This window comes from Tasmannia lanceolata, unplaced genomic scaffold (assembly GCF_043159265.1).
Source record: "Tasmannia lanceolata isolate RefF3 unplaced genomic scaffold, GAP_Taslan_0.1 ptg000037l, whole genome shotgun sequence".
Classification (NCBI taxonomy): domain Eukaryota; kingdom Viridiplantae; phylum Streptophyta; class Magnoliopsida; order Canellales; family Winteraceae; genus Tasmannia; species Tasmannia lanceolata.
In genome coordinates, this window is record NW_027518714.1 from 17036126 (window position 1) to 17058441 (window position 22316).

A 22316-nucleotide genomic window follows, 5' to 3' on the forward strand; every position below is an offset into this window, starting at 1 on the left:
CACTACTGGCCAAAAACCTAGGATCTTAGAAACACTCTCTTGCTATAGTGGGGGCAAATATATCATTTCCCTTCTTTTTTTTTTTTCCTCAGAAAACTATGATTCCAGTTGTGTTAGCAAGCCAGACTACTGTACAAATAATCATTTTACTATGACTCAGCATGCATAGTCTTATCATTTTTCACTTGTTACTTAGCATTTCAAAAACTACATGAATACTCTTGGGTTTTTCTAATGATGAACAGGATCCGGCTTCATTAATTCGAAGTATGACATCGAAGGAGGCAATTTTCTTCCGTCAGTATTTTACTAGGTCTCTTGCTGATGTGCTCCACCAATGGATGACTAAAACTCATGGAAGGTTTATTACAAGACTACATGGTTCTCACATGACAACGATTAATGTACAGCACAGCAGAGAGACGGGTTTGCCTTCAGAATCATCTTCGTTGCTCCTGCGGGACCGCCGAATGAAAGTGATTTTCTACAGGGTTTTAAATGGAGTAAGGAGAGATCCTATATTGATGATGAGATTCTGCTGGACTTCCTTTGTGATATCTATATCAGCGCTGGCCTTAGCTTGTCATCGGTTTCTGGTTTCCTGCTCTGAGATATACATAACGTCAGTAAAAGTTTCACCAAAACGGGTTGCTGTCAGCGTCTAATACTTCTGCACTTTCAGATGTAAAAATGATGTGAAAAGGAAGCTTTATTTCCACCCTTTTTATATAGCCAAGTGGAAATTAGAGAGATTACTTTTATTGGATGCAATATGATGGAGGTAGTGGATGAAGGTAATGCTGACCTTTGGAGGAAATACTAATATTGCCCGAGTGTTTCACACCACATATGGGTGCATTTATTGGATTCCCAGACAATTGAAGGGACCATAGATCATTATCGAGCTTACACGTCATGATAAGTTGCTTCGGAACATAACAGGTTCGAAATTTAGGTCCCATCGGATGACAAGTTGCTCTTTGTTATGATAATCTTGGAACCAAATCACCACATATATCGATGTCAATACAAGATATTATCTGTAATATATGTCAGCTGGTGCTTTCCTTGGCAAGCACTTTGAATTCCTGTCATTGCTCAGTTAACAGATACAATGGAGTACTTCATTATCTATGGTATGCTTTCTTTTTCTTTTTCTTTTTTCTTTTTGGTAGGCAAGCTGGGATTGAACTTCGGACTTCAAGGTTGCAGAACAGAGACTCAATCAACTGAGCTAGAGGCTCAACCCCTATCTATTGTATGTTCCTCTGATCTCATAACCATTTTCCTTGCATACTGCAGAACAAGAGACAGTTGTAACATGTGTCCCATAGCTCTAATGTCCCACATCCGGTCCGTCACTGGTTTTTTTTTTTTTTTTTTTTTTAAGTTCACTCCTGTGATGAGAGACTCTATATTACAACAATACGGCAGGGGTACCGCCCTTGATATTTGATCCAACAGCAGCTCACTTTTTGAGGAGCTGCTGTTGGATCAGATATGAAGGATGGTACTTCCACTGTACAAAGGCCTTATCGTCGTAAGCCCTTATATCATATAATTTCTCCTGTTTTGACTCCTGAAAGAGGTAAAGTAGTTAATTCAACGGTCTAGACCAAGGTCTGCTAAAGACATGATTAAAATAGTTATTTTTTCCTATGGCTGATACAAAATGGGTTTTGTTAACGAGTCTAACATTTTATCAGTCAAGGAAAAACTTCTCAGACAGGTCAAGAGTCTTCTCTTTTGCACCGCGTGTTCATGTAGAATTTACATCTCTTACGTAACTTATTTTGCACGATAAATGTTAATGCAAAGCTATATTGAAATCTTCTAAAACTGCTTAGTTATTTACTAGAAAAAATAAAACTCAACTACTGGAAACTAAACATATTTTATGTGGGCAGTGATAAATCGACCCCCATATTTCTTAAACCGATCACCATATAGGGCAGTGCTGAGAGAGAGGAGAGAGGAGAGAGGAGAGAGGAGAGGCATGGGGGTAGATTTATCACTGCCCTTGGGATGTATGATTATGTCCATTGATCTGATGGCTAAACACAAGTCTAACTAATGGCACTGGTTCTTTCATGATTGGATGATCCTAGTCCCTGGATCACTAAGGTGACTTTTAAGTTTTAAGGTTCAGTCTCTTCCTCTCCTCCTCCCATTCTCCTCACACACTTGAGCCCACCAATATTCCATGGAATTATTTTTCATGGTTGCCAAACACGGCTGTGATCGATCTTGTTATTATGATGAATATAGCTAATGAAATATCTGGCTGGCATGGCTTTGGATTCAGCATCCTATTCTTATTCTGCCCTATTCTGGCATTTGGTTCAAAAAATGAATGGAATAAAAAAGGTGGAAATGACACCGTAGTCGAATCTAAGGTAGGGAAATTCCAAATCCGTTTCCCACCCAAGAGGTGTTATTCTGATTCTCCCACGACCCAAATGAAATTTTTATTAAATGTTTTTAATCAAAATTTTTTTTTCCATTATGTTTTCAAGAGAATCAGATTATGAATTGGAATAGGATGCCGATTCCAATTCCCGATTGAGGGAATTCAAACGCAGAGAGAATCACACATTCTGTTTTTTTTTTTTTTTAAATAATTATACTCCTCGTATGAGAATATCTTTCACGTAAGGACTTCAATAGTCCACCAATATTAATATACGTGGGTCATTGTTTAACCAATGGAAATTGGTGGGCTTATGTTTTGTGTAATCCCGCGTATCTCTCTTCTTGAGAACCAAACACTCCCTGACTTCTATTTTTGCCCTCTAGAAGAAATAAAAACGTATTTGCCCTCGCTCTCTCTCTCCATGCAGTCAAGTGAGTGCGAGACTGCTGCCAAGCCTGCCATGTCAATCGGCGTCCTTGCTCTACAGGGTTCTTTTAACGAACACTTGGCAGGTAGGTTTTCTCTTCTTCTCATCTTTTTCTCTCCTTTCTCTTCCTCTATTTTTTTTTTTACTCTTTGTGATTTGTTTTATTATTATGTAGCACTTAGAAGGATTGGAGTGAAGGGTGTGGAGATAAGGAAGCCTGAACAATTGCAGAATGTTACTGGTCTCATCATACCCGGTGGAGAGAGCACCACCATGGCTAAACTTGCTGAATATCACAACCTGGTTTGTCTTTCTCATACCTTCTTTTTCTTTTGTTCTTTTGCCTTTTTTCTGTTTTTGGGTTTTAAAGTGTTTGTTTTGGTATTTCTGTATATGTTGATATGTGTGAGAAATATGCCTTGGAGAAAAATCAATATGGGAAGGAGTAGTCTTGAAGGTGAAAGATGGGTTCATCACTTTTAACTTCAATTCTTATGTTTTATAGGGATTTTTCGTTGTATATATTCTTCATCTTGTTTTCTCATGCTCCTTTAGCTTTTTTGTCTTCCTATTGTTCTCTTGCCATACAATTTTTGTGAGAAGTATTTCTTAGTAGACCCACATGGAAAGAACTACAAGATTTGCAGATGGAATAACACCACTATACTTAGTACACGAAATTTTTCGCTAGGGTTTGTCTGAAGGAACATGCTTCAGAAGATTTTTGACCCTGTGTGATTGAGGAAACCCATGGTTGTGTGTAGGCATATCTCACACAAACTGATCCACAACATGTGAAAATATACACATGCGTGGGAAAAACCCATGGTTGTGTGTAGGCATATCTCACACAAACCAATCGACAACATGTGAAAATATCCACACGTGTAGGATCGCAAATGATACGTGCCTAGATGGGTCCCATTTAGAATGGAATAAATTACTTTCTTATTTTAGAGAATAAGATCAGATCTAGTAAGATTCGATATATTTAGTAGCTTGATAGATTAGAATATTAATTTAGATTAGTATAATCTTTATTTAGTTATTTTTATATTTATCATAAGATCTTTCTATGTTATCTTGAAGTGCTTTATATAAGCACATGCTACTATAATGGAAATCAATGAATGAAGAAATTATCTTAGAATTGTGTCTTTGCACAAAGGAGGACTGATCCTTCCCTCGAAGTGGATCAAGAGGCTGATCTTCCCTCTGAGAAGATCAATCACGTTACATACCGATTCGTGTTCGTAACAAAGTGGTTCAACGGAAGTATGTGCTTCTATATGTTTTCGGAATATATTGAATCATGTACGCACTGTTAGATATCATAATTTTATTTTGGTATACTTAACTAGAGAAGCGATTGTATAAAATTATGGTATTTAACCGAGTGAGTGTATTAATTGAAGTCGAGGAATTAAGTATGGAATTATTTTTACGTGTAATTATATTTAATTTGAGTATGTTTAGAATACTCAACAGATACAAGATACTTAAATATAATTACCCTGGTGATACTTGATGATCTATCATGCCAAGATAGAATTTTGTTTTTAATTTTTTCTAAATATTAACAACTTAATTTTTTGCAAAATTAATATATTATATATATTTGTTTTTATCAAATGGTTTGTTACTGGAATTTATAAAATTTCCATTACACTATTTTGGCCAATCAAATCAACGAACTGTTTGAATAAAGGAAATCCAAAAATAATCAAATAGTTAGAGAAATGAATAAATCTCATAATGAACTCAATACAAAATGGGGTTTAATAACTATGATTAATTGGGAAACTTTTGAGAGAATTGTGCATGTATTGGTTGATACTGGTTGTATTATCGGTTCGATGCCAGTTATTTTGATAATTACAGGACAGGTTATGGGATTGACCGATTTATCCCTCAAAACTGGAATTTTTTTAGTGGAATTAGGGAAGCCAATAAAAACCATAAAGATCTCCACTCCCTCACAACTTTGAAATGGAGAACACTCGAATTTGGAGATTGGAAGGGAGTATCATCATTCTTGCGGTTAAACAGGGAGTGGATCAAAGTGGTCTGCAAATTTGACTCCAAGAGATCAGTATCCACTTGGCAGATATTGTTGATTTTTCATCAATTTTGTTATGCTTATTTAACAAAATATACCTTAAGGGCCTCAATGGATGCCACTCAAATAGGCCCTTATTTGAAAATAAGCTTATTTTATTTTGATCTTATTTGCAAATGGGAACTTAAAGCCTCATTGGAAACCATTAACTGTAAGATTTTGAGGACTGTTATAAACATTATTTGCAAATAATCATATTTTACTTTAATAATCATATTTTACTTTAAAAGCATTTGCATATAAGATTATATGCAAATCATTGTTGGAGGTATCCAAAGAGGCCCTAAATTAATGAACTTGCGTATAAAAGTAGGGTTGAAGATCAAGGATTTCCCATCCCTCCCCTTCATTATATGTCCTTTTCTCGATATTACATCTCTGTTTTTATCTTTAGATAATTTCTGTATCTTGTAAGTCCACCTTGACAAGCACATGTAATAATTCAGTAGTAATTTGATGAAATGGGTGCTTGCTTATTCTGTTAGAATTCACACAAGTGGTGAAATAACCAATGAGATTTTGCATATGTCCTCTTGATTTGCAGTTTCCTGCCCTACGAGACTTTGTTAAAACAGGGAAGCCTGTGTGGGGGACTTGTGCAGGGCTTATTTTCTTGGCAAATAAAGCAGTTGGTGAGTAAATGTGCGATTCCTGTCCAATTCTGTCTTTTTCGTAACCTTCATAACAATTTGGTTTGACGAAATATGCTTCTCAGGCCAAAAGTCTGGAGGGCAAGATCTCGTTGGAGGTTTAGATTGTACTGTCCATCGAAACTTCTTTGGTAGTCAGGTACTTTTTGATTCTTCTTCATGTTTGTTAAATTTATTGACTGTGAACTTTGCTTTAACGATCTATTTTTCTTAATCACTAAACAGTATTCAGTAATGCTTGTTTCCAGCATATGGTGGCTGATCTACCTCGCCATTTTTGCAGCTTCAAAGCTTCGAAACAGAGCTTTCAGTGCCTGAAATTATAGCAAAGGAAGGGGGCCCTGCAACTTTTCGTGGAGTGTTTATTCGCGCGCCTGCAATCTTGGAAGCAGGACCTGATGTCGAAGTGCTTGCTGATTACCCTGTTATGCTGGAAAAATCATCGAGTTCAAAATCTGTTGACGAAAGTCAGAAGGTTTGTTACCTTATTTTCTTTCTCAGCTGCCTTCTCGAGGGGTTTATGACCTGCTACTACTTTAAAATGTTTTTGGTGTGTGTTTTTGCTACTCTCTTTTCCTATCCATAATTATTGAGACCCATTCAAATATCCCTTATCCTAATATAGTAGAGGGCTATTCAGTGACTAAATAATTCCTGCGAGGATGCCTCTACTTTCTCATCACTGGGTCTAGTGGCATTACCTTCTATAGGGAAATCTCGCTATTCCAATCCTTGGATAGATGCTGCCTTTTAAAAATGATGAAAACTTTCAATAACTTTCAAATTATTGAGTGCTTGAAACGGATGTAGATATATTTCATCCACCATTCTGACTAATATAATCTGGGAAAGTGCCCAAAACCAGATTGGGTTGGCTTTTGATGGAAATGAAAGGGAATAACTTATCAAATTAAGCTTTAATTCAAAGAGAATAACTTATTAAATTAAGCTTGAATTATATGTATTGGATGAAAAAATGGCAACCAATCACTTTTTGCAGTTCTTTTTTTGAAATGGTCACTTTTTGCAGTTCTTATGTAGCTTCTTTCTTGTATCAGGAACTCTTTTGAATCTAGAGGGAGGTAGTTCTGTTTTAGTTAGCATGGAAATGTGTATGTTAAATTTCAGGAGGAAATTTGAAACCTTTCTACGAATATGTGACTGTTTATTTTTTTTCCTTTTTACCATTTATATTTTTTTAGTAGAAGTTAACTGGTGTTATGAAAAAACGAAGAGATACAAAAGCTAAACTACAATGGGGTCGTGGTTGCCACTCCACTAAGAATCCATCTTAATACTCATCCAACCCTCCCCCTGCCACACACATGTACGCACAGATGCAAGCACGCACGCACACACACACACACACGCACATCCATCCCTCTACTTAGTTTGCCTATCTCATTAATGATGTCACCCCACCGACATGTCCCCCTACACTTTCGATAACCTCAATTCACTGCTTTTTGAGTCCCTTACACTTTTGGTAATCTTAATTCACTGAGTGCCTCCGAATTTGTCGAAAAAGATGCAAGGACCAATAAGGACCACCCTCGCATTGGCCTTGTTGGAGTCTGCTACTCTAACGAGACTTGAAAGGGCCACAATACCTTGCCATTGCTATCTCTAAACACCCCTCCTATGCCGAATGGATTGGGAATGGGAACCCAGCTAGCGGTTCTATGCCTCTTTGTCAGACAACCTACAATGATTTCTTCCACTACACAAAAAAGTCTTGGTAGCGATCCCACAAGGGCCCGACTTGGCAACACATACTTGATTTCTCAAAGAATCTAACTGAAAGAGCAGTGAGCCTTGTTGAAAATGCCATGGTTCCTTTTTTCCATCAAGATGTGATGAACCGACTCTTTTTTCTTTTTTCATGGCATACACCTTTTCCCCAAGTGAAAGATCTTCAATTTTAGCACATCCAAAGTGTTGATTTTTTAAGAACTGTCCAATAGGAGGATTGGATTCTAAATGAGATGGATGACATCCAAATCCTTCTCCAAAACCCATATTTCTCACTGCCTTGGCAAGCAATGAGAAAAAGGATCATATGATGAAATCACCTCTTCGCTTGTCCACCCCCATAGGTGACTTTCTTCATCTTCTAGAGAAGGGAAGACCCTCTCTAAAGTTGTAAAAGCCTGATAAATTATTTAAGACTTTGACCCTTTAAATTCTTAGGAATTCACCCCCAAGCAATCATTCTCCCCATCTGCTTATAACATTGTTGAACTTTTGCATCTTTTCCATGACACTAACTGATATGAGAAGATTTAGTAATGCAAGGAAAAAGGTATGCCTCCTAACGAGAGATATATCCAAAATCTTACCATATTCCCCTTCCCGATTCTTAACTTTACCCACGACAATAACTCATTCCTAACCTGATAGACCAAACCACCAAACCTCCATGCACCTAAACCTAACGCCTCCCACTCTTCTCAACCCTCTCCGTATTTTTTTCCCTTCCCAAATCTTCATCCCAAGGATAGTTTTACCTAAACCCAATCCCCTCCCCATTTGGTTTTGCATACAGACTCCCTGCTTAGTAGATGCTTTATTTTCCTCACCTCTTCCTCCCCAAAGAAAATCCTCTATTATCTCTCAATCTTTTTGGAAACTTAGGAATCTTGAACAAATACATGAAATAGGTAGGAAAATTGGACAGGGAGTGCTTTTATTAGAGCTATTTTCATTTTAAAAGATAGATGACTATTTTCTTTCTTCACCCTGCGAGTTTCCTTTCCATATGCTCCACCATCAAGGTCCACAAAAGTTTACCATGCTGTGTGCATACTAACTGGAAGGTCCAAATAAGACATTGGTAAGGAATCCACTTCACAAACAACAATCCCAATAAGATGCATCTTCCTCACTCATAGTCTCAAATATCAATACTTTTCAAAATATTGCGATATCTTTATAAAACACCAAAATCACAAAATTTTCCGAGATAATGAAAAATATTGAGATATGTTCATATTTTATTTTTTTACTTTGAAACAATCACGGAAATATCACAATTAATTCATGATAGTATTTGTTGACCTAGTTTTGTTCTTAAAATATCCCGAGATACATCCTTCCTGCGAAATTCCTGAGACAAATATTTGTATGTCACTCGATAAATTGAAGCCAGGTTTACCAGCTGAGCGAGAGCTTCAGGTTTACCACCCTATTCTTCGAATCTTTCCAGGAAATTTAGGATATTATTTGGACATTAGAGGTGAGATATTGAGACTCTCTGTCTTCCCCTCCAGAGAAAAACGTCCTCAATTAGTCCCCTTTCCTTGGCATACATAAAAGATTATAGGGGCTTCTGATGTAGTACTGAGGTTGAGGATGAGGCTGATTGACATAGGCGAAAGGTGGAAAGTCCAAAAGTCATTAAAACATATGCAGGGAGATGGAAATAGGGACTGTTCATGGCCCAGAAATGGACCAGAAACATCGACCTTGGAAGAGAGAAAATGCTACTGTCCCTAATGCAATATCTGATGTAGATGGTGCCCACTTATGGATGATGCAAAGTTTACCTTGCTCATTTATGTGCTGTTTTTAGTCCAATAGCTGCTGTGGTTCTTTTTTCTTTTCTTTTTTGTTTTATTTTTTGAAAGTCATCAGTTTATACTGTCTGTGTGTGTATGTGATTGGGATCATCAGTTTATACTGTCTTTGTGTAGTAATCTCCAAGGTTGCCAGAGCGGGAATCGAAACGGGAATCGAAAGCGGGAATCGTGAAATCGCCGGGGAATCGTCGGGGAATCGCTGGGGAGTTGGGCATCGCCAGGGAATCTCCAAGGCTTCGCTGGGAAATCACGTTTCACATAACATTAAATCGCGTTTCCCAAAAGTAAGAATCGAGTTTCCGGGGAATCATAAACCACGATTCCCAAAAGTGGGATCGGGTTTCCGGCGAATCCGAACCGGGATACCCAGTTTTTGGGGATTCGAGAAGATTCCTGTTTCGGATTCGAGAACCCGGGAATCGAGGTTCCCCACTCCCAGGGAAGAATCCTGCTTCCTTGGTAATCTCTCCATAGGATTTTTCCAGTATATATATATATATATATATATATATATATATATATATATATATATATATATATAAGATAAATGTATGTATGCATGCATGAGTGTTTGTATGGGACTCTGTTTCAGCTTTTTTTTTTTGTGGGGGTTTTTGAATAAAAAGAAAAGAAGCTGGGTTTTGTTGTAGGGTTTAAATTGCAATTTGCTGTTCATGGAGCTATTTTGGAAAGAAGACTCCAGTTCAGAAGAATTCTGCATTTATTTTCTTAGGATATGGTATACAGTTGTAATCAACAGTCCAGATCTATTTCTGCAGCATTTCTTAGGTTTGTTACCAGTCGAAATGTTAGTTACTGTGATTTTTACATTAATTGTTTGTCTATTAGTTGACCAAAGATTTGAAGTATATTGATGTTAGCTGTGATCAGGAGCTTCCCGTCTCTCAGTTTCTTTTATAATTTGCATTAGCTTCTGCAACGCTTCGCCCTTAGCTTATGCTTAATATAGGCAAGATTGGGGAGGCTTTGACTTGCCTTACTAATAGGTCAATTGATTGGTATTCAAATGCGGGATGAGAAGATCATGTGGCTGGAAAGTGTAACCAGTAAGTTCTTTTCAATAGATCCTTATAATTAGACCCCCTTTGTTCGGAGGCATCCCTACTCCCAAATTTATGCCCTGCTGGTCTATTTTGCTTAGTTCCTTAGATAGAGTTATCTTGTGCCTAACAATCATGAATAAGAAGATAGAGGATTCCCTTGTGTAAGTCCCCTGGAGCTCACGGAGAAAATATCGTTGGTTTGCTATTCGCCAAAATTAAGAAAGATGGATGCAGAATACATTCACGAATCCAACCATTCCATTTCTTTCCAAAACCCATCCTGCCTAGAAAGGCACAAATCTCCAATTTACATGGGCATACACCTCATGCATGTCAATTTTGCAGACAAGATGATTTTGCGTCTCCCCCATCCCTTTTCTTCCAATAGTCTAGAAACTCATTAGCAATGAGAACTCCATCCAAAATTCGGCATCTGTCCATGAAAGCAACCTGATACAGCGGGATAATTTCCCCCAAACCTTTATGTCTTCGACATGATCTTATACAGGCTCTCAGCTAAGCTTGTCAATGTGTTCTAGTTTTGTCACACCGAGTCAGTCAGAATCTCCTTTGATTCACCCGAGTTAATGAAACATTGGCTGTGTCCATCAATGCCATGCCCAGGTCAGCTAGGTTTTACCTTCATCGAGTTCTCATTCAAGTCTGAGTTTTTAAGCACTCTTTCTAGGAGGAGATTATTACCTTCCTTTGCTGGTTCAGTGATTTGTTCAAGGTCTCTCTACAACATCTTGGCACTTATTTTTCGAATGCACCAAAGGTCATTCTTAAGCTTCTTTTGGGAAGTTCAGAGTTATTTTTTTTTTGTGGACTCTCTGTTATATTCAGATTAGCCATTATGTTAATTCTGGAACCAAATTGACGTCATTGTTCTTTTGGGTAACTTTAAGGCCTCTATGAACTGTTCATAAAGTTAAAAGAAGAAAGTAATTGTAGTTCTTCTCTTTGTAGTATGTAATTACCCTATTTTGTGCAAAATGGCATATAAATAACTGTAGCCCTGATTTGTTATGATTAGGGAGGAAACTTACACAAATTTTGGAGGGATAACTACCAAAATACCCCTAGCTGAAAATGAAAATTTAGATTTTCCATGAAATTATCATAATATGCCACTAGCAATCGATTTAATCAGCCTTTCTCATTTTATCCAATATTTATGATGTTTTCTTATTTTGCGAAAATTGGCATATAAATAACGCTAACGCTGATTTGTCAAGATTAGTGAGGAAACTTACACCGAAATTTTGGTGGGATAACTAAGAAAATACCCCTAGCTGAAAATGAAAATTTAAATTTTCCATGAAATTATCATAATATGCCAGTAGCAATCGATTTAATCAGCCTTTCTCATTTTATCCTTTAATTATGATGTTTTCAATATCAGAGGAGTATTGGGAACTATGTTCATGTTCACTTCGCAAGACGATTTCCATGGCGACCTTATTTTCATTTTCACAAGGATATATCAGTCGGGTAACTTCTTTAGTGTAGTCTACTAGGGCTTTATGTTCTGTGCTCTAAACATTTTATGAACCGTGTTACAGGAGAAACCTAAGTCTGAAGAAAAAGTGATCGTAGCCGTAAAGCAAGGGAACTTGCTTGGAACTGCTTTCCACCCTGAATTGACTGCAGACACCCGATGGTAATTGCTCACTTATCAAGCAACTCATTATGATAGCATTACAAGCTACTTAACAAGCAGAACCTACTTTTTGAAAAATTGCCCTGTGAGATACGCACCTGTGTGCTTATTAGGATAAAATCTCAAACTATCTTCTCTTTTGTGTTTGTCTGCTATTATTTGCATTTTCATAATTTCAATTTATTTTTTGGTATTTGGAAAAGATCAAGTATTTTGGTGCTGGGCACAAAGTAATGTAGAAAACATCATATGTTGGCATGCCATAGTATTGGAATCTATAACATTGTATAGACATCATTTCATAAGAGAAGAAAAAAAAAGACATCTTGTCATAGACGCACAGCATATAATAATGTGTCTGGATTCATAGAATTTTAGACACACGGGGAGGGCTGGATTCGGAGGAGTCATCCAAGATTCAACAGGAAGAATCATTATGTCTTACTCAGGTCCAGCTGGTAATTGCGAAGCCAATGAAGCAGAGGCGAGGGGCCTTCTTGCGGGCCTCAAGTGGTTTTAAACGCATAATATTGGACCCTTAATCGTCGAGGGGGATTCATCCAATGTCATCGCCTGGGCGGGCAACCAGTGTAGTGGCCCTTGGAGGCTTTACCACATTCTAGACGAAATTAGAGATTTGATTCGTATTCTTCGTCCCCAACTGGGTCACCGGATAAGGTCTGTAAATACCATGGCGGATGCTCTAGCCAAAGAAGGGGTTTCCTTACCATCGTTGAATATAGTCTGTTCTGATATTATGGGCTCTTTGTAGCGGCTTCTGATAGCCCTTGTAGTTTTTTCACCTCTTTGCAATGGGGACAACTTGTCCCCTCTTTTTTTTCGGAGTAAATTTCGTTTACTTTCAAAAAAAAAAAAAAAAAAATTTTTTTTAGAAACAACATAGTAGCCGTGTTGTCGGGAATCCAATACACGTATCTGAATGTGGCAAATCCTTTAAAAGGTGTATTGTGTTTTCTTTTTCTACCTGGTGGATGGGCCGAGATTCCCTGACCTCGAGGTTTCTGCACAGCACTGTTTAATTGAGCAGATGGAGTCATGAAATGTCTTTGTCACGGAGATGTGAACCAGTATTGTATGATGGCATGAAGACGGTCCAGAACAAATCATTCGCACCATATGATGCTCCGAATTTGCTATGAATATTGTACTCGTGACACGGATGTGGTTGGGTGGTTCTTTTGGACTGTTCATTTAGTGGGCCCAATGTGGATGAGTCATTGTGCAAAAATCACTGACTAGATGATCCTAACTGTTAGATATGTGTAATGCAAATTGACAGTTAAAGCTCAAAAAGGCATCCTATTATGGCTGTCCATCTGCAGTCCACCAATCAGGGGTTAGGTTTTTCCAATTGAATGAACGTTGGGCCATTGGCAATCCAAAGTGGGACCACACTTACCCGATTGATGATCCAGATCCACAGTCCACGATCCACATCTGGTGTTAATTGTCAACTCTGGCTTGTTTCTCTAATATATCTTTGATACTATCTGTCAAAAACTGTATGAACTTCTAGGCATACCAAGTACCATTCAAAAAACTAAAATAAAAAATCTACGCATATTAAGTTTGCTTTGCCTGACTTCTTATTCGGTAAGAGTCATAAGTTTATGCGAAACTTTCTTGAATTCTTCCCAATGCTTTTGTTCAAGTTTCTGGGCATTGCTTGTGCAGGCACAGTTTCTTCTTGAAAATGGTGGGTGAGGCTGGAGATCAGAAGTTGACTGCAGAAGGAGGGGATCTTGGTGATCATCAAACACCTAATGATCTCCCGATATATCAATAGCAAGGAGAAAGATGATACATATCTAATATCTGCATCCATGTTTTCATTCTACGTTTTCACCATTCATCAAAAGTGATATATCCATAAGTTTGTTTATACTTTATATCCTTTCAACAGCAGCAAATCTTTCCAATTGGCAGATTTGCTTTGGAAATTGGGCGATCCTAGTTGTGCAAATTGCTGTTGTACACAATAGTGAACCATAGCTCTCTTTTTACCCATCATTCATTTGATTTTTTTTATTTTTTATTTTCAAGGTCTTTAGCTATATTGTCAAAATGCTTGCTGCAAAGACATGGTTGCACTGGAATAATATTGTTGAAAAGATGCATGATCATGAGGTTATCTGACAACTATTCTGTACAACAGAAACGAATTTAAATTGCATTTGTGAGATGAAAATGGAGAATGGTAAGAGTAAGCAAACTTATCTCAGCTGGGGAGCAACAAGTCTAGGCTCCCTTGGAACTTTGGCAACTTACACCTTTTACAGTCTTATGGATCATTTGGACACATTGAACTTGTAGGAATATTTTTGAGGATAAATCTTATACCTTAAGATGGATGTTATGGAAAATCAAATTCACGGTGGGATCTCAGGCTTTGCAACAATAGCTTCTCACTAGTTTTTCAGTGGCCAATATCATTAGAAATCGGAATTCATTTCTGATTAGCACCGTCATTTGGCAACCCAGGCATGGCAGGTATTGGAGGTGTTTTTAGTAACTCTATGGGCTACATCATCTCCTTTGCTGGCCTAATTAGTTATAGCAAGGGGGTTTAGTCGTGCGTGTTTTTAAGTCCCTAAGTCCCTGATGGACTTTGCCAAATTGTCCATAACTCTTTTGGGACTTGGACTTTAATGTGCGGACACTTGGGACTCTAGAGACTCCAATGGGAACTTTTTAGAGTCACGTGGACATTGAAATCACACGTTTGTCATCAACAAATACATGACTTTGAAGTTTAGAGTTTTAATAATCAATTTTTTAAATACAGAGGGTTGTTTCGGTTTAATTAAAATTATCTTCTTGTTTTTTCAGTGTGATTTATATAATCACAGTAACCTTGAGTTTTACTGTTTCCCATGGATTTGTGAGCCCTAATGGATCAAAACACTAGTGTGCATTTGTGGGCCCTCCTAATGGATTAAAATACTAGTGTGCATTGTTGGCCGCACTAGTGCTTCCAAGTTGTTGCATGGATTTGATTTTTTTTATTTTTATTTTAGTATTGAAGGGCAATATCAATAAAATAGATTAAGAAGTAACGGATCTTGGTGGATTTGAACCACCATCCTCTTGAGAAATTTCCGATTATACGCAATTTCCCAAGTGCTCTACCATTTGAGCTGAAGATCCACATCTTGGCTTCATCTTGAGCATACGAAATTCAAGTAAGGGCAAAATATGAGTAAAAATAAAACCCAAAAAGTAAAAATATCAAATCCAAGAAGTAGTTAACAGATCATTGATGGAGTATCTTTTGCAGGGAAGAGAAGAAAAAGAGAAAATGGAGTGGCCCGACTAATCAGGAAAATAGTGGAGGCAAACTTCGTTGAAAATGGCAGAGACCTGTCACTCTAATCTGAACTCTGCATTATGTATTTGAAAAAACCAGTGAAAACTTCTCTTGTAGATGCTGCTTGCCACTATAAATTCCAATAACTATCAGACCTTTGAAAGAGACTTAAGTAGAGGATTCCTTGTAATCAATAGTTGTTGAAGGATTTCTAAACTCAGAGATTGATTTCAAACTATCATGGGTTCTTCTGATGAGACACAACTAGTGTCCATGTGTGGCCAATCCGAACAGTTAACTGATCATGTACTATTAAGCTTATTTTCAACAAGACAACATGCAAGTCATGCTCTTAAACTGAAATGTCAATTCCATTTATAACCTTACTGCGAGCAAACGATCTGAAACAGAGAATTGTGATTACAGAAAATTTATTACATTTCAAGCCAAAGCAGTTATTGTTCGAGCATCTAGTTAAATTTATTACATTTCTGTTTTACAGGCTGATCCCCCAACCGTTTGAAAGGATAAGATGTGGTGCTTTTTAGCTGTTTTCTTCTTGGCTTAGTTTAAGAAAGCAGGGTGATAAATTCGCCCCCTACAAGTCCCCCATTCGCCCCTTTTACCTTTTTACTCTGTTTGATGATCTAAACCGTTAATTTGTTTGGGCCCAACGTAAATAGGCCTTTCCATAAAAATCATATCTATAGGACCATCATATTGTTCTATTTGTAAAGGTCTATAGAGCAGAGTGTTTTGATTATCTTATAGAGATAATTTTATGAACAAAGCCTATTTACGTTGGGGTCCGACAAATGATAAGTTTGGATCTTCAAACAAGACGGGCCTGATAAATTTTCTATTAAATACGCGTTATATGGCGTCCTTACTTGCGCACATGTATTTTATTATTTAAAAAAAGAAGAAGTGGGCCTACGTTGTTCAAAGATTTAAACCATTCAGTTGTTGGACCACAACGCGAATAGGGTGTACCTTGAAAATCATCACCATATGATGATCTAACATTCCAATCTATAGAGATTTCTATATGGTATAGTCGTATTAGAGGGTTAGGATCATCCATTGGAAATGATTTTTGACGCATAATCTATTTACATTGGGCCCAAATGGGTTGGATCTTCGAACAAGGTGGGCTCCGGTTTGGGTTTTTTTTTTTTTTTTTTTTTTTTAAATATACAAGCTGATGCCAAGACCATATTTTGTGGGGGCACATCTATTATATGGTACAAAAGATGACTGTGAGTAGGTGTAGTCTCTTTATTCTTAAAAATACACTTGTCTAACTTGTTCGAAAATCCAAACCATTCCATTGTGTGGCCTCAAATGTAAATAGGTTGTAGCCTAAAAATCATCTCCATTCTAGGATTCTAACTCTTCTATTTATGAAGGTTTATATAGGTTATCCTCTATCTATTGATCTCTATTGATCGGAGGGTTAGGATCATCCTATGGAGATGATTTTATCGGCATGGTCAAAGGGGCCGACAAGTGAACGGTTTGGATCTTAGAAAGAGGTGGCCTCATGTGATTATTATTATTTTTTAAATTATGCTTATATGGTGTCCCCACTTAGGTGGTATGTATTGTTTTAAAAATACAGGGAGGTCTGGAAGATTTGCAAGAGAAGCTGGAATCTCGAGGGGTGGTAAGCCATGGAATTTGATGAGAATTCTAAGGAGAAGAGAGGGGCTTTTTTTGTTTGTTTCGTTTGTGAGGGGGAAACTTAAAGGAGATTTGACCATTCTCTCTGTCCACTGAAGCTCCTATTTCCCCTCTCAACCACCAACACGTTTTTTTTTTTCGGTGGTCTGTTTTTTTCTGCCAAGAGAATCAGATTTGGCCTCTCCTCCCCTCCCTCTCTCATTTCTCTTGTGTTGTCATTGAATCTTAGCATGTGAATTTTACTTCAATGCAGATATAGTAGGGATGACGAATATGAAGATGAGACCTTCACTTTTGACAGAGAAAGCGCCATTGAATCTCAGCATGTGAATTTTGCTTCAATGAAGATACAGTAGGGATGACGAATATGAAGATGGAACCTTCACTTTTTGATAGAGAAAGCGGCTCAAAATCCTACTTAATTTTGTGATCTTATCGCATGTATTACTATTAGTACACTAAAAAGAGAGAACACCATCCACATCTAATTAGCTACAATGAATGATCTGTTTTCCGGTTCCTTCAAGAAGTACACGGACCTGAAACAGCAGGTCCGTATTGACATGGAGAATGGGCCAATGGCCGACGGGGAGATAGGAGGGAAGGAGAGCGTAAACCTTGACAGGTTCTTCGAAGACGTGGAGAATGTCAAGGATGACATGAGGGTGGTAGAGAGGCTCTACAAGCAACTCCAAGAGATGAATGAGGAAAGCAAAACAGTACACAACGCGAAGACCGTTAAGGACCTAAGAGCGCGAATGGACACCGATGTGGAGCAGGTGCTCAAGCGGGTGAAAATCATCAAGACAAAACTAGAGGCACTAGACCAGTCCAACGTTGCCCAACGGAACGTCCCTGGTTGTGGGCCAGGGTCGTCGGCCGATAGGACCCGGACGTCTGTGGTGGGTGGGATCGGAAAGAAGCTCAAGGACCTCATGGATGACTTCCAAAGCCTTCGAGCCAAGATCACATCTGAGTACAAGGAAACGGTGGAGCGTAGGTACTATCAAACAACCAATTACTCCAAATGCTTAAGTTGTTAGAGATGGTGTTATTTAATCATTTCAAGACTCCCCTTCATGTGTGGCACCTCCTCCGTTACAAGTGGATTTTTAATATCAAGGAGTTGTTGGGTGTTGAACCCAGGACATGCCTTTAGGCAATAGCTTTGATGCCATGTGAAACAACCAATTACTCCAAAAGCTTAAGCTGTTAGAGATGGTTTTCTTTTTCCCGAAATGGTTATAGTTAGAGATGGTGTTATTTAATCATCTATACTTCAACAGGTACTTCACGATCACGGGGGAGAAAGCTGATGAACAGACAATAGAGAATCTCATCTCTTCAGGGGAGAGCGAGACGTTCCTCCAAAAGGCCATCCAGGACCAAGGACGAGGCCAGATCCTTGACACCATATCTGAGATCCAAGAGCGCCATGATGCTGTCAAGGAGATTGAAAAGAATCTCCTTGACCTACACCAGGTTTTCCTGGACATGGCCGCTCTAGTGGAGGCACAAGGGCAACATCTCAATGACATAGAGAGTAATGTGGCACACGCCAATTCATTTGTGCGGAGAGGGACTGAGCAGCTACAGACGGCAAAGGAATACCAGAAGAGCTCAAGGAAGTGGACATGCATTGCTATGAGCCTTGGTGCAGGGATCATCATTGTATTGGTTTTGCCTATTCTACTCAGACCAAGATAGGAGAGAAAGGGAGAATTTCCATAATGGGAACATTCATTTTCCCAATTGATAGAACTATATGGAGCAAATGGAGGGAGACATCTTCTAAAAAGAAAATTGTTCAATGTAAGAAAAAGAAAATCCCTTAATTGGCTTGTATTTGTATTCACATTTTAAGTTTCTTCCTGTAGTTTTGTCCATTTTTTGAGAAATTTTGTTTCACATTGAAATGGCATTGTCATGTCCTGCTGTGAAAAAAACGGAAACACATACATGTATAACAGAGAGTGCATATGAATTGATGCCTATATACTGTGAGAGAAGAAGAATGTGATTGTATCTAAATTGTCAATCAGCATAAATAAAACAGAGCCATTCCAGTACATTCACCTGACAAAATTATGATGAGTACACTCACTTGAAAAAATTATGATGCAACTTATAGAAAATAATCATAATAAAAAATCAACAATTATTATAAGTGGTATAAAACTAAAATGGTGGGGCCTTTTCGGGTTTTTGTGGCCCTCTTATGGGTGGGGCCTTTTCGCATTGTCATTGTTGATCTTGGGGATGTCTTGTCCCTTTGTACTCTCTCTGATATAATGCAATTTTCGTTACCTCTTCAAAAATAAAAATAAAAATAAAACTAAAATGGTGTAGTTTGCTTCCATGTGAAGGACTTACCTTCCCCATTCAGGGAGTAATTAACTGAAGAAATTAATTAAGTAGTCAATTTTAATCATCCTCACTGCCATCATCATTAGATCAACTCAGAGAAAATCCACCATCACCAGTAGCCACCACAAGAACAGGAGCCATTCTTAAAATGATGGAAGCGACTCGGGTCCCTCACTATAATTTCATGATCAATGATCTTAGAAATGAAAGTGATGGCACTGTGGCAGTCGCCACAGACACGCAGGTTCTTGGTGATCCGAATGGGCAATCCGGGGGATGAGGTCAAAATGCCATACGCAAGAGCCAGCTTTTCGCTATGCTCAACGAGAAGGGACCCTTTCTCCTCGTCATCCACATCATGTAGTGCAAAGCTTGTCTCTGGCACATACCCCATGGCCTTAATGCGTTGCATCAAGGTCGCAAGGACTGCATATATCTGTTGTGATTGCGGGTGGGACCTGTCCCCAACGAAGAATGAAGCAGTGCCCTTCTTTCCTTGAACCCAGCTGCACCCAGGTCTCTTCTTGATACCCGCTTTTTTCATCAAGCTTCTGATCCGGGCCACATCTCTCCAACGCCCGGCATTGGCATAAATGTTCGAAAGGAGTGTATATGATCCATCATTCTCTGATTCCAACTGTAACAACCTTTGTGCAGCATATTCCCCAAGCTCTACATTGGCATGAATCCTACAGGCGCTGAGTAATGCCACCCACACAACTGCACTGGGTTCCATAGGCATGCCCTCAATCAACTCTCGGGCTTCATCCAAACGTCCTGCACGGCCCAGGATATCAACCATACAAGCATAGTGCTCAACACCGGCGGCCACCCCAAAATCCCTACTCATGCTGGTGAAGTAATTCAGCCCATGATCAACCATGCCGGAGTGGCTACACGCATAGAGCACGACAAGGAAGGTAACTCCGTCGGGCACCAGCCCTGCTTCCTGCATTTCATTGAACCGGCGAAGTGCATCATCACCATGGCCGTGCATTCCATACCCTGTCATCAGTGACGTCCAAGAGACAGCATTCCTCTGAGACATTTTATCAAACACGTTTCGTGCAGCGTCAATGTCACCACTCTTGGAATACATGTCTATAAGGCAATTGGAGACAAACGACATCACACCCTCGTACTGGTTGCGGGTTACATAGGCATGAATTTGTCTACCAAACCGCAGGGCTGCTAGGCGCCCGCAAGCCATCAGAACGCAGGATATGGTAAAAGCATTCGGCTTGGCGTTGGTCCCAAGCAGCATTTGGGAAAAGAGTTTCAAGGCATGGTTGGCATCCCCGTGTTGAGCATGACCGCCAATCATGACAGTCCAAGTCACCACATTTCTTTCAATCAGTGGTATAGAATCAAACAAGGCTCGGGCGGCATCAAAACTCTTACACTTGGAATACATATCTATGATACCATTCTTCACCATAAGATCGTCACCATCCTCATAATTGGCCCAATTCACATGGCATCGGAGCACGTGACAATGTGTCTCCTTCCCTTGAAGCAGACCTCCTACAGAAGCACAAGCAGATAAAAGGGAGACAAGGGTGACCGCATTGGGCTCCGATCTCGCAAGCTGCATCTGCCGGAACACATCCAATGCCTTATCCCCATGACCCCTTTGAGCGTACCCTGCTATCACTGCGCTCCAAGTCACCACATTCAGCTCAATTCTCTCCTCGCGCATTTTCTCAAACAGTTCCAAGGCTTTCCCAAAGCTCCCACTCTGAGAATACCCAGTAACCATCGCATTCCACGACACAACATCCTTCCTCTTCATGCCTTCAAACACCCTCAGAGCTTCCCTCATCATCCCACATTTCGCATACATATCAACCATAGCATTGCCCACAAAGATATCCCATAACAGCCCATTTCTTACAGCAAAACAATGAATTTGCTTGCCTTGTGATGAAGCTCCAAGGGAAGCGCAAGCGGGAAGAATGTTAACCAGGCTCACCACCTCAGGCCTCTTTGCATCTTCCCTTTCCATCATCCCCACAAAGGTCTCCAACGCGCCACGGTAATTGCCACTCTGTGCATAAGCAGCCACCATCGAATTCCACGACACCACATCATCTATCCTTCTCTCAGTAATTTCATCAAACACTTGGCGCGCATCCTCTATTGCCCCACACCTCGCGTACATTGCCACCAACGCGTTGCATACGAAAACATTGGATTCAAATCCGCCTCTAGTAACAACTGTGTGAACGGCCGTGCCTCGACGAAAAGAAGGCAACTCACCGCACGCTTTGAGGACGAAAGGGAAGGTATAATGATCGGGTTTTGTCCCAAGAATTTGCATTCGGTAGTAGAGGGAAATGCCATGGTTGAGATGGCCGTGAAGGACGTGATATTGAATTAAGTTGTTCCACCAGTAAACGGAAGATGGGGATAGTTTTTCTAGTGCCGAAAGGGCGTCTGAGGAAGCTCCGAAATGGAGATAAGTTGAGATGATTGAGGTTGCTAAAGAGGAGGATTGTGTTGGAGATTGGAGTAGTCCGGTTGTGAGGATTTGTTGGTGGATCCGTTGGGCTTCGGATAGAGACTTGCATTGTTTCAAGAGAGAGGCAAAGGAGTGAGATGTGAGCGTGTTGTTGGTTTTTTTAAGTGCAGATATTAGTGGGGTGCGGTAGTAAAGAAGCATGATATCTTCCCATTGCCACAAATCATCAAACACGTAGTAGACGGTTTCCTCGCATCGTTATTGCCTCGAAGAGACTTTAAAGGGTGCCCGGGTCGGGCCACTATTTTTTAACTCTATCGATTATCCAAACTGTATATAAAGCCATGCTTCTCAACTGGACGTTTCTAATCTAATTATACTTCTTACAAAGCTGTAAGAACTTGGGTCGGGTTTAGGCTACGGACCCGATTTTGGCTCGGGTTATCGTGGTTTCTTAGGGTTATGATTTTTTTTTTCTTTTGTAATTTTCTATTTAGCCTTAGATTAACCCGACTTAACCCAGCCCGATTTGGAAAAAAACAGGTAAATAGGGTTGGGTCACG

General features: G+C 39.2%; 4 protein-coding genes across 5 annotated transcripts in view; 3 read left to right on the top strand and 1 right to left on the bottom strand.

Annotated features, from left to right (window-relative positions):
* ATATH8 (Protein kinase superfamily protein) overlaps nucleotides 1-1154 on the top strand; it is a 29343-nt gene extending 28189 nt beyond the window's left edge. The window contains exon 16 of the mRNA XM_077371452.1: nucleotides 246-1154. Coding sequence (XP_077227567.1) covers nucleotides 246-665 — 420 coding nt within the window. The 3' untranslated portion in view covers nucleotides 666-1154. The remainder of the gene's footprint in view (nucleotides 1-245) is intronic.
* LOC143860678 (putative pyridoxal 5'-phosphate synthase subunit PDX2) lies at nucleotides 1115-14074 on the top strand. The gene is made up of 8 exons (XM_077371453.1): nucleotides 1115-1258; nucleotides 2841-2925; nucleotides 3016-3143; nucleotides 5504-5591; nucleotides 5675-5748; nucleotides 5893-6084; nucleotides 11817-11914; nucleotides 13610-14074. The coding sequence occupies exons 1-8, from the start codon at nucleotides 1115-1117 to the stop codon at nucleotides 13719-13721; spliced, it is 921 nt and encodes a 306-aa protein (XP_077227568.1). The 3' UTR covers nucleotides 13722-14074.
* A 2711-nt stretch (nucleotides 14075-16785) lies between these two features.
* On the top strand, nucleotides 16786-18986 carry LOC143861873 (syntaxin-124-like). Of its 2 annotated transcripts, XM_077372827.1 has the most exons (3): nucleotides 16786-16908; nucleotides 17179-17925; nucleotides 18212-18986. In XM_077372827.1, exons 2-3 carry the CDS (start codon nucleotides 17423-17425, stop codon nucleotides 18630-18632), a joined length of 924 nt encoding a protein of 307 aa, XP_077228942.1. In that variant the 5' UTR covers nucleotides 16786-16908; nucleotides 17179-17422; the 3' UTR covers nucleotides 18633-18986. The 2 variants fall into 2 exon arrangements, with proteins under 2 accessions (XP_077228942.1, XP_077228941.1); XM_077372826.1 differs by lacking the exon at nucleotides 16786-16908 and having other exon boundaries at nucleotides 17078-17925.
* Nucleotides 18970-22316, bottom strand: LOC143861872 (pentatricopeptide repeat-containing protein At5g16860-like). The gene has a single exon (XM_077372825.1). The coding sequence runs from the start codon at nucleotides 21952-21954 to the stop codon at nucleotides 19402-19404; it is 2553 nt and encodes an 850-aa protein (XP_077228940.1). The 5' UTR covers nucleotides 21955-22316; the 3' UTR covers nucleotides 18970-19401.

Bases quoted from the DNA above. Each gene is read 5' to 3' on its own strand.
- LOC143860678 (XM_077371453.1), top strand. From the start codon at position 1,115: ATGGAGTACTTCATTATCTATGGTATGCTTTCTTTTTCTTTTTCTTTT. The intron at 5,592-5,674 runs GTGAGTAAATGT...TATGCTTCTCAG, and splicing joins CTTGGCAAATAAAGCAGTTG to GCCAAAAGTCTGGAGGGCAA. The intron at 6,085-11,816 runs GTTTGTTACCTT...ACCGTGTTACAG, and splicing joins CTGTTGACGAAAGTCAGAAG to GAGAAACCTAAGTCTGAAGA.
- LOC143861873 (XM_077372827.1), top strand. From the start codon at position 17,423: ATGAATGATCTGTTTTCCGGTTCCTTCAAGAAGTACACGGACCTGAAA. The intron at 17,926-18,211 runs GTACTATCAAAC...ATACTTCAACAG, and splicing joins AAGGAAACGGTGGAGCGTAG to GTACTTCACGATCACGGGGG.
- LOC143861872 (XM_077372825.1), bottom strand. From the start codon at position 21,954: ATGCTTCTTTACTACCGCACCCCACTAATATCTGCACTTAAAAAAACC.